This window comes from Gigantopelta aegis, chromosome 3 (genome assembly GCF_016097555.1).
Source record: "Gigantopelta aegis isolate Gae_Host chromosome 3, Gae_host_genome, whole genome shotgun sequence".
Taxonomy (NCBI): domain Eukaryota; kingdom Metazoa; phylum Mollusca; class Gastropoda; order Neomphalida; family Peltospiridae; genus Gigantopelta; species Gigantopelta aegis.
In genome coordinates this window covers 94,490,753-94,507,443 of record NC_054701.1, presented here as the reverse complement: position 1 = coordinate 94,507,443, position 16,691 = coordinate 94,490,753, and the positions used below count along the sequence as shown (strand labels likewise).

The window sequence follows — 16,691 nt, the reverse complement described above, 5'->3', positions numbered from 1 at the left end:
GTACACCAATACGTTTATAACTATATAGTACACAACATTACATTACCGTACACCAATACGTTTATAACTATATAGTACACAACATGTCATTACCGTACACCAATAAATTTATCATATAGTACACGTCATTACATTACCGTACACCAATACGTTTATAACTATATAGTACACAACATGTCATTACCGTACACCAATACGTTTATAACTATATAGTACACGTCATTACATTACCGTACACCAATACGTTTATAACTATATAGTACACAACATTACATTACCGTACACCAATACATTTATAACTATATAGTACACAACATTACATTACCGTACACCAATACGTTTATAACTATATAGTACACAACATGTCATTACCGTACACCAATACGTTTATAACTATATAGTACACGTCATTACATTACCGTACACCAATACGTTTATAACTATATAGTACACGTCATTACCGTACACCAATACGTTTATAACTATATAGTACACGTCATTACCGTACACATTACACAACGTACACACCAATACGTTTATAACTATATAGTACACAACATGTCATTACCGTACACCAATACGTTTATAACTATATAGTACACAACATGTCATTACCGTACACCAATACGTTTATAACTATATAGTACACAACATGTCATTACCGTACACCAATACGTTTATAACTATATAGTACACAACATGTCATTACCGTACACCAATACGTTTATAACTATATAGTACACAACATGTCATTACCGTACACCAATACGTTTATAACTATATAGTACACGTCATTACCGTACACCAATACGTTTATAACTATATAGTACACGTCATTACATTACCGTACACCAATACGTTTATAACTATATAGTACACAACATGTCATTACCGTACACCAATACGTTTATAACTATATAGTACACCAATACATTTATTACCACGTCACCAATACGTTTATAACTATATAGTACACCAATACGTTTATAACTATATAGTACACATACACAACATTACCGTACACCAATACATTACCGTACACCAATACGTTTATAACTATATAGTACACAACATTACATTACCGTACACCAATACGTTTATAACTATATAGTACACAACATGTCATTACCGTACACCAATACGTTTATAACTATATAGTACACATCATGTCATTACCGTACACCAATACGTTTATAACTATATAGTACACAACATTACATTACCGTACACCAATACGTTTATAACTATATAGTACACGTCATTACATTACCGTACACCAATACGTTTATAACTATATAGTACACGTCATTACATTACCGTACACCAATACGTTTATAACTATATAGTACACAACATTACATTACCGTACACCAATACGTTTATAACTATATAGTACACGTCATTACCGTACACCAATACGTTTATAACTATATAGTACACGTACTACCATACACCAATACGTTTATAACTATATAGTACACAACATTACATTACCGTACACCAATACGTTTATAACTATATAGTACACGTCATGTCATTACCGTACACCAATACGTTTATAACTATATAGTACACAACATGTCATTACCGTACACCAATACGTTTATAACTATATAGTACACAACATGTCATTACCGTACACCAATACGTTTATAACTATATAGTACACAACATGTCATTACCGTACACCAATACGTTTATAACTATATAGTACACAAATCATAGTACACGTATACCGTACACCAATACGTTTATAACTATATAGTACACAAATACGTTTTTATAACTATATAGTACACAACATGTCATTACCGTACACCAATACGTTTATAACTATATAGTACACGTCATTACATTACCGTACACCAATACGTTTATAACTATATATACACTATATAGTACACAACATTACGTTTATAACTATATAGTACACGTCATTACATTACCGTACACCAATACGTTTATAACTATATAGTACACGTCATGTCATTACCGTACACCAATACGTTTATAACTATATAGTACACAACATGTCATTACCGTACACCAATACGTTTATAACTATATAGTACACAACATGTCATTACCGTACACCAATACGTTTATAACTATATAGTACACAACATGTCATTACCGTACACCAATACGTTTATAACTATATAGTACACAACATGTCATTACCGTACACCAATACGTTTATAACTATATAGTACACGTCATTAACATACATCAATACGTTTATAACTATATAGTACACAACATGTCATTACCATACATCAATAGGTTTATAACTATATAGTACAGTATATGTCATTACCATACACCAATACATTTATAAATATATAGTACAGTGCATGTCATTACGGTACACCAATACGTTTATAACTATATAGTACACAACATGTCATTACCGTACACCAATACGTTTATAACTATATAGTACACAACATTACATTACCGTACACCAATACGTTTATAACTATATAGTACACAACATGTCATTACCGTACACCAATACGTTTATAACTATATAGTACACAACATTACATTACCGTACACCAATACGTTTATAACTATATAGTACACAACATGTCATTACCGTACACCAATACGTTTATAACTATATAGTACACAACATGTCATTACCGTACACCAATACGTTTATAACTATATAGTACACGTCATGTCATTACCGTACACCAATACGTTTATAACTATATAGTACACAACATGTCATTACCGTACACCAATACGTTTATAACTATATAGTACTATATAGTACACAATACATAACTATATAGTACATTACCGTACACCAATACGTTTATAACTATATACACAACATGTACACACCAATACGTTTATAACATATAGTACACAACATGTCATTACCGTACACCAATACGTTTATAACTATATAGTACACATGTCACCGTACACCAATACGTCTATATTACACAACATACACACAATACTATATAGTTTATACACTATTTATAACTATATAGTACACAACATGACATGTCATTACCGTACACCAATATACACGTATTACCGTACACCAATACGTTTATAACTATATAGTACACAACATGTCATTACCGTACATTACCGTACACCAATACGTTTATAACTATATAGTACACAACATGTCATTACCGTACACCAATACGTTTATAACTATCATGTCATTACCGTACACCAATACGTTTATAACTATATAGTACACGTCATGTCATTACCGTACACCAATACGTTTATAACTATATAGTACACAACATGTCATTACGGTACACCAATACGTTACTATATAGTACAATCATGTCATTACCGTACACCAATACGTTTATAACTATATAGTACACAACATGTCATTACCGTACACCAATACGTTTATTACTATGTAGTTCAGTGCATGTCATTACCATATATCAATATGTTTATTACTATATAGTACAGTTCATGTCATTCCTGTACATAAATACATTTATTATGATATAGTACAATACGTTTATTACCGTAAATAAATAACGTTTATTGCTATAAAGTACAGTACATGTCATTGCCGTACATATAGTACAGTGTATGTCATTATTGTACAATGTATTTTATTACCGTGCATCAATATTATTACAGGCATATAGTACAGTACATGCTATTGCTGTACAGCAATATTACTATGAGTTTGTTTTGTTTAACGACATCACTAGGTATAGACATCAATTGATATAGTCTTATTCAACTTACTGTGCTAGCACAACAAATCACGAGCTACCTGTAACTTTATTCTCAATTCTGCAGTCCACCTGTTAACACCTGTTAAGCTTTGGCAAAAAGTTTTCTTTACTTGTAATTTTGTGTTTGTTTTTTTGGTTGAACTTGACATACGGTTGGTAGTTGGGAATTCTGTGTTGAATTTACCATGTCCGACGCGAGTTCGTTGACAGCTAGCGCACGGAAAGTTTGTGCGCGAGATGGTTGTCCATTTCCTTTACGACGTAAAGACACACACGTGTTGTGTCCGGACTGTCGGTCTTGTTCTCAAGACCGTCAGTGTGAGATCTGCGCCACGTGGTCTCCTGACCAGTGGGTTCGGTTCGGTTCGCAGACTCAGGTTTCGGGTACCAGCAAAATCTTGTCGTCTGCTTCGGCAGTAGTCGGCAAGTCGGACTTAGTGGGTAGGTCCCATAAGTCTGTAGACACTTCGAAAAGTGTCCGGAAAGGGGGGGGGGGGGAAACACAAGGGTGTTTCTTCTTCGGTCCGTGTTACGAGTACAGTTACAGATACTTCGGGAGCGCCCCCCCCCCCCCCCCCCCCCCGAGCTCCTATTGTGACCGTGGTACGTGAGCCGTCTTCGTTAGTGACGGCGCCTTCTTCTGTTTGTGTGGCTTCGTCGCGGGCGTCGCCATCGTCGTTACGGTTACCTTTACAAACAGAAGGGGGGCAGGGTGGAGTCGTCGCGGCACCGGTTTTGACGACTTCATCGGTTACCGAGCACATGCACTCCGTTGTGCATAGGTCCACTGCTTCGTCCGCAGAGCAGGTGGCCCCGACTTTGCCTTCGATTGCTGACAGTCGCTTCGGCACCTCAGCATTCTCAAGGCCCGAGGAGAGTTCTGCCAGTTCGCTTCGAACTGAGCCAGTTGTTCCGATGCCGGGATCCGTCTCTGATAGCATCCCGACCGATGTTTACCGTTGGGTGGAGGACTCATCCCGTTTGGGTCCTCCGTTTGCATATGTTTACCCCAAGGGTCTGGTGACTTCGGTAGCAACGGACATCTCCTCACAGTTTGCACCGTCTTTGGTCCCTACCTCTTCGACTTTACTCGATAGAGGACGAGGTTCGCGCAGATACCCCTCGGCTGGGGGTACTCTGTGGCCGCAAACTCCGACCGTTCCGCACTTGGCGCAGGAACGACCGTTAGGCTTTCAGGAAACGTTGTTTCGGAGTTTTGTGGAATTTTTGAACGCTTCGCCTCAGTTGGGATCATTGCTTTCGCAGACGGGACCGTCGGGTGCGGCTCCCATTCCTCCCCGCCCCCCCCTGGTTTTCCGCCAAAACCAGCAGAAACTGCGTCTCGACAGCAGTTTGACGATGCAGTTAGGGATTGTCGTTCGGTTCCTATTGTTTCCGTCTCGGGAGACGCTGCCCCAGGGGCGTCTCGATTAGGGGGAGGAGTCCATATCGATCTTCGGGATCCAGTGGACAGTGACCTGGCTTCAGAGGAAGCGTCGATTGGACCGGATTCTGTCGCTGACCCAGCTCTCTCTCACTTCGGTTCGGAGGTAGAGGAGGAGTGCGATTATCCGGCGGTTCTGGCTTTTGTCAGGGACCAGGTCCGACAGGTATGCGGGGACGCTATACCTCAGGTTGAGGCCCAGCCTACATTCAAGGGTGTCTCCTTCGGGAACCGTTCTTTGAATTTGGTCACTCCTCGTGAGGAGTCGGGTTTACCACTTGCACAGGAGGCGCACAGTTCACTTTGTGACATTGATGTGTTGATCACTGGCAGTGATCGTATCCTGGGAGTGGGTGTTGATGAGTACCCAACGGCACTGCCAACGGCATTTTTCGTGCCGACTCCTATGAGACATTGGGGGCGGATTTTCTCGAACATCCGGCGGTCGTTCCCGCTAGTGTCCGAGCCGCTTGTTCCCCATCGCCGCATGTGTCATTGCCAATCGCGGATCTGGAATCGTTCGAACGGCTGGCTAAGTCGATGTTCCAGGTTAATAACCATTTAGGTACGTTCCTATTTGGCTTGGATAAGGCTGTCGAGAGCCTTCCCGCGATGGCGAAAGGCTGTTTGGAGGCTGCGTCAAAAGCCTCTAAGCATATCGCTCAGTTATCTGGCCGATTGTTTGCGAACAGTCTTTTGTTACGGCGTGACCATTACCTGGCGGGTTTGAGTGCGTCAAACGTTGCGAAGACGTTTTTTCGTACACGTTCGGTACGGGAAAATTTACTTTTCGGTCCCGATTTTAATATTGTCCTAGACAAGGATTTGTCGCGACCAGTCCCGAACACTTGACCCTCAACCTCTGGTAAACGTCGGTCCACGTTTTTGGGGTTCAAGCCTCCTCCTGTAAAAAAGGCTGCTTTTTTACAGTCGGCTCAGATCCCTAGGGTTCCTGACACTAGGAGGCAACCAGGTAACAACCCGTCTTCCGCTAAGCGAGGACGCAAACGTCGTACTGCGTTCCGTTCTCAGTCCACCAAAGGCGTTGCGCCTACGGGTGGTAAGCGGTTGGGGTGAGGGTACGTGAACGATCGGCAGTTGCTTTCGGAGGTACCGTTAGCAACCATACCCGTGGGGGGCAGGCTCCGCCATTTCCTTCGAAATTGGTGCAAGCTGCCTGGTCTCGACCCCTGGGTTCTGTCGGTCGTTCGACACGGTTACAAAATACCCTTTTCTTCGAGCCCCCTCTTACTTCCACTCCGAGAATGCCGCCGTTACCGTCCGCGGATCGGCGCGTTTTAGTGGAGAGTATGATTGCCGAGTTTCTCGACAAAGGGGCCATCCAGAGAGTCAGTCTGGACACTCCGGGATTTTATTCTCATCTTTTCTTCGCCCGGAAGAAAAATGGGGAATGGAGACCAATCCTAAATTTGAAGCCACTGAACGTCTACGTCGATGTTCCTTCCATGAAAATGGAAACGGTTCATTCGGTCCGGAACCTGCTTCAAATTGGGGAGTGGGCTGCGTCGATCGATCTGAAAGACGCATACCTCCATGTCCCGGTGCACAAGGCGTTTTGGAAGTTTCTGCGCTTCCTGTTCGACGGGAAAGCGTACGAGTTTCGTGTGCTCCCGTTCGTTTTGGCGACGAGTCCCCATGCTTTTACACGTGTGGTAAAAGCGGTGGTAGGTCATGTTCATTTGTTAGGGGTTCGAATGCATACCTATCTGGACGATTGGTTGATCCCAGCTTCGTCGCAACAGGAGTGTCAGACCAATGTCGGGTTGGTTTTGGACACGATCCTCCAGTTGGGTTTTATTCCCAATTGGGTGAAATCGGAGTTAACGCCGGTGTGTTCTTCGACACCGTCGAATTCTGTTGAGATGCGACAATACGTCGGTAGTGGCATATCTCAATCGTTGGGGTGGAACCAAATCGGAGACTTTGGGTCGCAAAGCTCTTGCGATTTTGGAATTCTGCGACCAACTAGGGACCACTCTGTGGGCGAAACACATTCCTTCATCGGTGAATGTGTTAGCAGATGCCCTCAGTCGACATACCCCTGTTCAGACGGAGTGGATGTTGAACAAAGGGGTGGTCGCAGCGGTTCTTCGGGTGTGGGGCAGTCCACAGGTGGACATGTTTGCCACACGGTTGAACAACCAATTGCCGGTGTTCGTGTCCCCGGTACCGGACACATTGGCGTTGGAGTACGACGCGTTAAGTATGGATTGGACGGGACTGGATTTTTATGCCTTCCCTCCTCCTGTCTTACTCGGCAAGGTGTTGACCAAAGTGGTCCAGGAACCTTGTCACGTGACGTTGATAGCTCCTCTGTGGGTGGCGCAGCCCTGGTTTCCACAGCTCCTGTCACTGTTAGTGGCAGTCCCGTTCCGATTACCAGTGTTGTCCGATCTACTCAGCCAGCGACTGAGTCAGACGGTGTGGCATCCGAAGCCGGAGGTCTTCCGGTTTCACGCGTGGAGGTTATCAGGGCTTCCTTGCGACGCAGAGGTTTTTCGACAAGAATTGCGCATCTCGTCTCTTCAGCAAAGCGCAAATCTACCGAGTCGGTTTATCAGTGTCACTGGCGTATGTGGGTTCGTTGGGCGAACGCACGGGATTTCGATCCCTTATCGCCTACTGTCAACGATTTAGCGGAGTACTTTCTGGCGTTGGTCCAAGAAAGGAAACTTAAAGTCACGACAGTGAAAAGTCACAGAGCTGCGATTTTCACTACTCTTAAACAGTGTGGATGTCGTGACTTTTCTACCAACTTGGTGTTGCATGATTTACTTAAATCATTACAATCCACGGTTGAACGACCTTCCATTATTCCGAAATGGAGTGTCTTTCTGGTGTTACATGCTCTTAAGGGTGCGCCTTATGAGCCGTTGAGGTTTGCTAGTCTTCGTGCCTTGACGTGGAAGACTCTGTTTCTGGTTTCACTGGCAGCTTGTCGTCGGATCAGTGAGATACATGTTTTTTTGCATGACTTGGTTGATTACAATTCGGACGGGTCTGTCACTTTACGTACCGACCCTATCTTTGTTGCTAAAAACCAGTCTCCAGGGGAAGAGTTTCCACCTACTGTCATTCACAGTTTATCTCGTACACTGTCATCTGATAACTCGGATAGACTTCTTTGCCCGGTGAGAGCATTGAAGTATTATTTGCAGCGTACGAAAAACCGGCGGCAGGGTAAAAAGAGATTGTTTATTTCTTATACCATTAGGCCGGGTGATGTCACAAAAAATGCTTTGTCTCGATGGATAGCAGCTACCATCAAGCTAGCATATGAGATGGCGGGTGATCATGTGTTACGGAATTTCTCTGTTAAACCACATGAGATCCGAGCCATTTCTGCTTCCCTGAATTTTCATGACTCTTTAGATATTATAAAGGTCATGAATGCAGGGGTTTGGAAAGGACGGCACACTTTTGACCGTTTCTATTTCCGGGATATGGCGGTTGGTCCTGACGGTACGCGTAGGATCCAGACAGTCATTGCGGCTCAACACGTCGTGTCTGTGCGCAGGGCAACGGAAAGGGGTCGACCTCTTTTCCGTCCGACTGCCATCGATTCACGCTTCGGACATGTTTAACACTCCACTCTTTTCTGAGGGATGGGGGTTTTTGTAGTGTTGTCTACCGTTTCCTCTCCCTGGGGAGATGTTTTTCCTCTCTTTCATGGGGATGAGTTTTTCTTTTGGGAAGCCCCTTTTTATTCCCAAAAGTTTTTTGACTCCTTGTTACCGTATGTCGTGGTTCGTCCTATCTCCATGTCATTACTTCAAAGGAGCTTTTTGGGTACGGGTAAGTCCTCTATTTTCTTACCTCCTCCCATTAATGTTGAATTCACGTGCTCTAACGGTGTCATTGCACGTCCGTTATAGCATATTTGTTGTGCTAGCACAGTAAGTTGAATAAGACTATTAGAAAATTTGTTTCTAATTTTCATTATTATTCATACTTACCTAGTGCTAGCACAACAAACTATACCTCCCACCCACCCCTATGAGGCTTTCCCTCGGTGGGTGGACTTTGAACCGAGAATGAAGTTACAGGTAGCCCGTGCAAGGATAGCATTGCGCATATCCGGCAAGGGAGAGAATTCTGCAGTGTGTAGGTATGACTCAGGTTGAATAGCATATTTGTTGTGCTAGCACTAGGTAAGTATGAATAATAATGAAAATTAGAAACAAATTTTCTAATAGTAACCATCGGCTATTGGATTTTTGACACCCAATGGCCGATTATTAATAAATCAATGTGCTCTAGTGGTTTCGTTAACCAAAACAAACTTTTAACTGTAACTTTAACTGTAACTTTTAACTGTATGTCTGTCTGACAATCCATCTGTCTGTCTATGTATGTATGTATATACTGATGTATGAATATCTATATATATTGTATGTATGTCGAGGTTGACTGTTACATACATAGATATTAACGCACCAGTTGGCGCAGAGGATAATTAAATCCTTTCTGGCCTGACAAATTGTACCATGCCGTTGTTGGGACTCGAACCTATGGCACCGAATCGCCAGCAAATTGCAGACTAACCATAATGCGTTCTGAGCTATCCAGATATATATATTTATCTTTGTATTGTAGATATAGAACACTCGATCCTGGTGGTGAGGCGGGAGTCCTACTACATCGCCGGGATCCTCTGCGCTATCACCATGCTCATCCTCGTCGTCGGCTCCCTCTACTGTCATTTCCATGGCAACCGCAGATACGTCAGATACACCAAGTTGTCGAGGGATGAAAATTCAAATAACGATAAACAAAATATTAAGTCAGAAAATGGGCGACACAAACCAAAATAATGTTTTCTCCTGAATCTAGGAATGCCTGTACAACATTGTAGAGTACCTGAGTTGTGTTGCTGAATGACTGTGTTTATTAATGTGTTGTGAGAATCTGATAGACCTGCTTCTAAACGTCTTCACACGTCGTGGATTCTGAGAGTGTCACTAAAAACCGTGTGACATATCAGCTAATATTCTACAGATTGGAGATAGATCGTGATTTCTTATTTGTCGAAATCCACTAGTTATCTGTACACATGTATGTGTTCCGTGGTTCTGATTTAATACGGCGATATTGTGCAGTGAATTGATGTTTGCTTCAGCAGAACGTCATTAGACACCAAAGTCTTCTGTCCATTCCAAAGCAATAGTTGATCCATTGATCCAGCGCTGTTTTACCTGTGCCTTGTTGTTTACCGCCCTAATGCTACCCCGGTGTGATTCGAGGTGATATAACGCAGAGATATAACCCAGTGATATTACACAGTGAAATAACAAAGTGATACAACACCTGTGCCTTTGTGTGATGTTATATTTAGCTCCTTTATAATGGCTGATAGAGCCAAACGATGGAAAGTGTTAAACTGAGGTTCTTATCATTCCACCATCTTTCTATAGACAGGGGTGTTGTCAACAGGGTTCTGTAGCAGCTGGATTTGGGGGCCGAAAAGTGGGGGTTGGGAAATGGGGGTATACGGGGAGTTGGGGGATTAGGAAATGAGGGTACGCTAGGAAGTGTGGATTAGGAAATTAAGGTACGCTGGGAAGCGGGGGTTAGGAAAAGGGGTACTCTGGATGGTGGGGGTTAGGAAATGGGGGTACGCTGGGAGGGGTATACGCTCGGAAGTAGGGGTGCGCTGTGAAGAGGGGGTGTGCCAAATTATCAAGCAGGTTGTGTAATGGACCAAAATAATGTTTTCACAGAAGAGATAATCAGTACAGAATGCTATGATATAATTACAGGCGTACGGACTTACCAAGCTCTGCGGAGGTGGCTCCTTGTCGGGAAAAAAACCTCCAAACAAAACAGTATGAAACGCTTTACCTGGTAAAAACTATTCACTGCGGAGACTGCTCTCTCACACGCCCAGTCCCACGCCCAGCCCCGACCCTCCAGTGTATGCATAGTTGATTCGTAGTTTATAAAATCACACATCTTTGGGAACGATCTTTTCTACATAGACTAGCCAATATTGTACCTCGATAATGAGATAACTCTGTATAATGGACACGTTGTGGTGAGCGAGGTGTGTCTAAAGACAGGTGTGATATGGATTGTGGAATCCTCAACATGGCTTGATTCATCTTAATACGCTCAACACAATCTTATACTGAAGTGACATCTTGTGGTGGATTAGGAAAAGATCTGGTGTGTTGGAATTCCTCGGACGTTTTCTCATCAAAATATATCTATGCAATGTTTTCTTATTATCACTGTAGTACACCAGGCTTATTTATTTATATTTTCTACTGAAATCTCACGCAAATCCTGGCGTTTGAGAGTATTGTGTTCGTTTGCCAATGTTTTTGTTTTCTTTTTCTTTTGTTTTCTTTTTCGTTTTTGAGGGGGGAGGGAGGAGAGGCTTAGGGGAGATATTTCGTTCGTTTGTTTCAACTTTGTAATTATCTTGTGTCGCACACATTAGGCAACACGTAATTTCTATGAAATGTAAAATGTATTTATCGCCTATTGTAGATAATGTTGATTAGTTGATCACTGAATTTCAACGGGTAGTTTTATACAAACTGAACGTGACTATATAGCACATACACCAATTAGTTATTACTGACAACAGGTCGCTTGGGTTCCCAGATATTTGAGAAATGCCACACACATTACTGAGTTAAGTGTCCAGTCACATGTGCATATGTGTCACTGGTGCTAGAAATGTATATATAGTAATACCTCTGACATAATGTAATACTTTAACAAAATACATTGAGTGTATACCCACGCCAGTGGTACCGTGTCGAAATACAACACTCGGGTAACGTAGCTTAGAACTATGTACATGTTATGAACAAACTGAAATCTCTTACTAATACTATGGCTGTGATAGTTGAATGAGAACAAATGTCAATATATTCTCAGTATGCAATCTCGGTAACGGACAGTATACATTATTGGTAACTATCAGTATGCAGTATCAGTGAAACAAAATGTCAATGATTGTCAGTATGGAATATCAGTATACAGCGACATTAACTACCAGTATACAGCGACATTAACTACCAGTATACAGCGACATTAACAGTATACAGTATTAGTAGCTGTCCGTATACAGCGCCAATAACTGTATAAATGAATACAATATCAGAAAACTAGTTGGGTAATTGTCAGCATACAGTGACATTATACTGCTGGTATAGTGGCAGTATAATGTGGGTACTGTGAGAGTATACTGAGTCAGTATAGGTACAGTATTCTGTTAGTATGGTTTCAGTATAATGTCATACCATTTGTAAATATAGTGTTAGTATGCTGTCGTTTGCAGTATAAGCATAAAGTATACTGAATATTAATAATAAATATGAATTAATATTAATAATTTCAATACGCTGTATACTATGTCTGTATGCTATTTCAGTAGTGTCGAAATACAGTGCTAATATACATTGTCAGTCTACAGTTTCAAATTCGGTATTAGTATACAATATTGATATACTGTGATAGTATACAATGTCAGTATACTCTAGTGTATAGAGTACCCATGTACTGTTTATTATCCAGTGGCAGTATATATAGTGTATAATTTGAGTACATTGTTACACTAACAGAATGGTGTTGGTATATGTCTGTATTCTGTGATTTGTATTTCTACCGGGTAATGTCTAATTCCAGAAGATTTTCACTTCACTGCCTCCCTGTGTTGTGGCTGTTCGAGACACCGCAGTATAGAGGTTTCACTGTCGTGACAGTGTAAATGGGTTGAATCGATCCGCGTGCTTTCAGATGTACGACCATGACCGTAGGTCATCCTCAGTAGAACCATATTTTGTACACCTGTATTTTGATATATCTAAATATTTTGTTGAATTTTATTAAATCTTTCTAATAGCTAACTTCACGAGTCGTGTGTTTGTTGTAGTAAAATATATCATTTTATTTATTTATTTATTGTTTGTTTGTTTGGGGGGGTTTTTTTTGGGGGGGAGAGGGGCGAGACAGCCCAGTAGTAAAGCGCTCGCTTTATACGTGGTCGATTTGGGATTGATCCCCGTCAGTGGGCCAAAATGCCGTGGTATGTGTTATCCTGTCTATGGGATGGTGCATATAAAAGATCCCTTGCTGCTAATTAAAAAAGAGTAGCCCATGAAGTGGCGACAGTGGGTTTCCTCCCTCAGTATATGTGTGGTCCTTAACCATATGTCTGACGCCATATAACCGTAAATAAAATGTGCTGAGTGCATCGTTAAAAACCCCATTTCCTTTTTGTTTTGGGAGTGAAAATGTTTTAGGTGAAAAACAATACATGGTATTATATTATTAATGATGTCAGTCCTGTTGACGACGCCGATGATGATCTCATCATTGTAATGATGATCATGACCTACAAAGGTACTAGGTTTAGCCGACACGCCAATAGACTGTTCTATGACCTAATCTGGGGCGAATCCAGAAAAAATTGTAAGGGGGGGGGGGGGGGGGAGAGGGGGCTAAGTGGAAAAGAGTTCATGCTTTGTATTTTTATTTAGGGAAGGACTGGTCCTCTGGTCCCTTTCCCTAACTCGAACAAGTCGGTTAAAGGTTTGGCCACGGGCTACAAGGCTGTAGTAGTTTCGTGGAGCATAAAGAGACGCACAGGGATGGGATGTAGCCCAGTGGTAAAGCACTCGCTTGATGGGCTATTTCTCGTTCCAGCCAGTGCACCACGACCGGTATGTTTGACATCCAATAGCCGATGATTAATAAATCAATGTGCTCCAGTGATGTCGTTAAACAAAACAAACTTTAATTTCAAACTTTTGTTCCAGGCTCGCCATCCCAACACTAAAATAAACTAGGCTACTAGTTCATCGCGTGTCCGTCTTGACATTTACAAATAAAGAATTTATGACGACTGCGGCACGGGAAATCTCTTTTCTGTTGATGACTGAAAACTCGATTTGAAAATTAAAAATGTACCACTAATCCAATCTTTCGTGAAATGACCAATTCAGGCCTAGTAATTATTTTGACTTAAATGTGGTCCGATATAAGGGAGATAATCCTTGTTGTGATGCTACAGTTTGTGTTGGAAGAGTTATCGAGTATCTTCGGTTTGTCTAGCCCGTTTGCATCGAAAGAGAACCGATGAATTGACATATAACGTTAATGAAAGAAAGACATGTTTTATTTAACGACGCACTCAGTACATTTTATTTACGGTTATATGGCATCAGACATATGGTTTAGGACGACACAGATGTTGAGAGAGGAAACTCGCTGTCGCCACTTCATGGGCTACTGGGAACTGGGAACTCTATTAACGTGCCCATATCCCGAAGGTTTAGACACGCCTACTCTGGACTTAGCCTCTAACTTCGCCAGTGACCAATTCCGGGACATGAGTGGGAGGGTGAGTTTGAGGTGGGCGGAATTTGATTTTTTTTTGTGTAAAGTTGACAAAAACCACGTCTGGTCAAAATTGAGCCCAAACAAAACATTTGACTGCTCATCCAAAGTTGAAGGTGATTGGAGCAATTTAGACGGACTGCCAAAAAAAATGTGCCAGACTATTTACCAAAAGAAAAAAAAGAAAAAAAAAAAGAAGAAGAATGTTTTGGAAATGGCGGTCCATACTCACGAAGGCGAAGGAGGTTGGTAGGGAGGTTGGCAGTGACGTTTCTCGTTATGGAGTCTTGATGAGAACATGGGCGACGAGGTTTGGAAGATATTCTTTCCACTTGACCAGTTGCTTGATGACAGGTTGATATGCCTTTCCAACTAGGAGCTTGGTTATCCTGTGTATAGACGTGTTGTCCATCTCTCTCGATAGTAGGCCTTGACGGTAGACTTCTCAGTGGCAGTAGGTCAAAACAATTCCTGGCACAATGCATCCACGCGGGGTGTAGTGGATGGAGTATCCCCCCCCCCCCCCCCCCCCCTCAAGGCTCCGGTATCGGCTGGAAGTTCCTCGGATCGGTTCCCGACATTAAAGTTGATTTGTCCTCCGTGTCAGCTATGAGGTGCTCGTGATATCGCCGGCATAACTTAGATTTCTGTAGGTTCTAGCGTTCAGGTGTATCCGTCGCATTCCACTTATGACGGCCTTCCGCTTTCCAACGGCCACACTTCGGGTTAACTCAACTGTTGATACATTCCGTGGAGCGGATGGTACCACTGGTGTCGCTGGAACATCCATCTCGGGGCTGGCTGGCGAGTCCACCACCACGACGTGTGAGTCCGCCGCTGGCTTCACAGGCTTGGTTGCAGGCTTGACAGGTCGGGTCGGGGGCAGCGACGCAGAAGGGACCGCCGCCGACAGTCGAGCTGTCAGTTTTGGCCCCCTTGTGCCGCCCCTGGCGCAGACGGCCTCTTCCTAGATGACTTCCTTCTTCCTCTCTTCGGTTCGCCATACATTAGAGTCGCGGTTGCCCATGCTCCAGTATATGCGACGCGGTATTCCAATAGGCTTCCATACGAAGCGATCCCCTCCCCGATCGAAAGAACATGCAGTGACGTCTGTATACATCGCTGGAAAAACTCGGAATCGACATGGGGCTACTCTTTTCGATTAGCAGTAAAGGGTCTTTATAAGCACCATCCTACACACAGGGTAGTACATACCACGGCCTTTGATAAACCAGTCGTGGTGCATTGGCTGGAACGAGAAATAGCCCAATGGGTCCACCGACCGCGCATCGAGCGAGCGCTCTACCACTGAGCTACGTCCCGCCTCTTATAATGAATAATGTTAAATCTTATATTAAAACATATTACTGAGTTTTAAACCTATACCAACTCAAATAACCTCTTTTTTTACCAAATATTTCTATGTAAATAAAGTTTCTTAACAAATTAACATCAAATTACATTACAGGGGTGAATACAAAATGCTACATAGCATAACACACACACACACACACACACACACACACACACACACACACACGAAAAAACCCCACCTTCTATTTACACCGATTCAATGTTTAATTATTTGAGTTATTTTAAAGGCGCAGAAGAAAATAGTTTCAGCCCGTGACAATGGATACTAAGTTTAGCTAATTTACAAACCTGCAACACACGTTTGGATAAGATTATAACAAAGAGAAGCTATAGTCTGCAATGTTTAAACGGAGAAATACCATCTAAAATTATCTAGAGCTTGTCTCGATAACCATAGACGAACGTGCGTTTTTAGAATTATGAAAAAAGCATTGTGGGGTATTACAAAAACCTGGATGACTAAAACCACTTCAGGTGTATGAAAACAATTATTCTAAATAATAAAATGTAAGTACTTCTAATTTAAATTATCAAAAACGGCTTTAATAGTGAAAAATACGCTGTAGTGTTTAAAAACTAGGGTCTGGGGCCCATTTCATAACACGGTGTCGAATTTACGAAGCCTGTTTTTTTCTTTCTTAAACGCAGGTATTTAAACATTGTAAATGTAGGCCTATGTAGTTACACGTGTGTGCGTCTAAAACAGGCTTTGTATTTAAACATTGTAAATGTAGGCCTATGTAGTTACACGTGTGTGCGTCTAA

At 42.2% G+C, this 16,691-nt stretch overlaps 1 protein-coding gene across 1 annotated transcript in view; it reads left to right on the top strand.

Moving 5' to 3' along the window:
* Positions 1-13,061, top strand: part of LOC121369383 — a 26,886-nt gene extending 13,825 nt beyond the window's left edge. The window contains exon 3 of the mRNA XM_041494448.1: positions 9,799-13,061. Coding sequence (XP_041350382.1) covers positions 9,799-10,016 — 218 coding nt within the window. The 3' untranslated portion in view covers positions 10,017-13,061. The remainder of the gene's footprint in view (positions 1-9,798) is intronic.
* Positions 13,062-16,691: the final 3,630 nt, after the last annotated feature.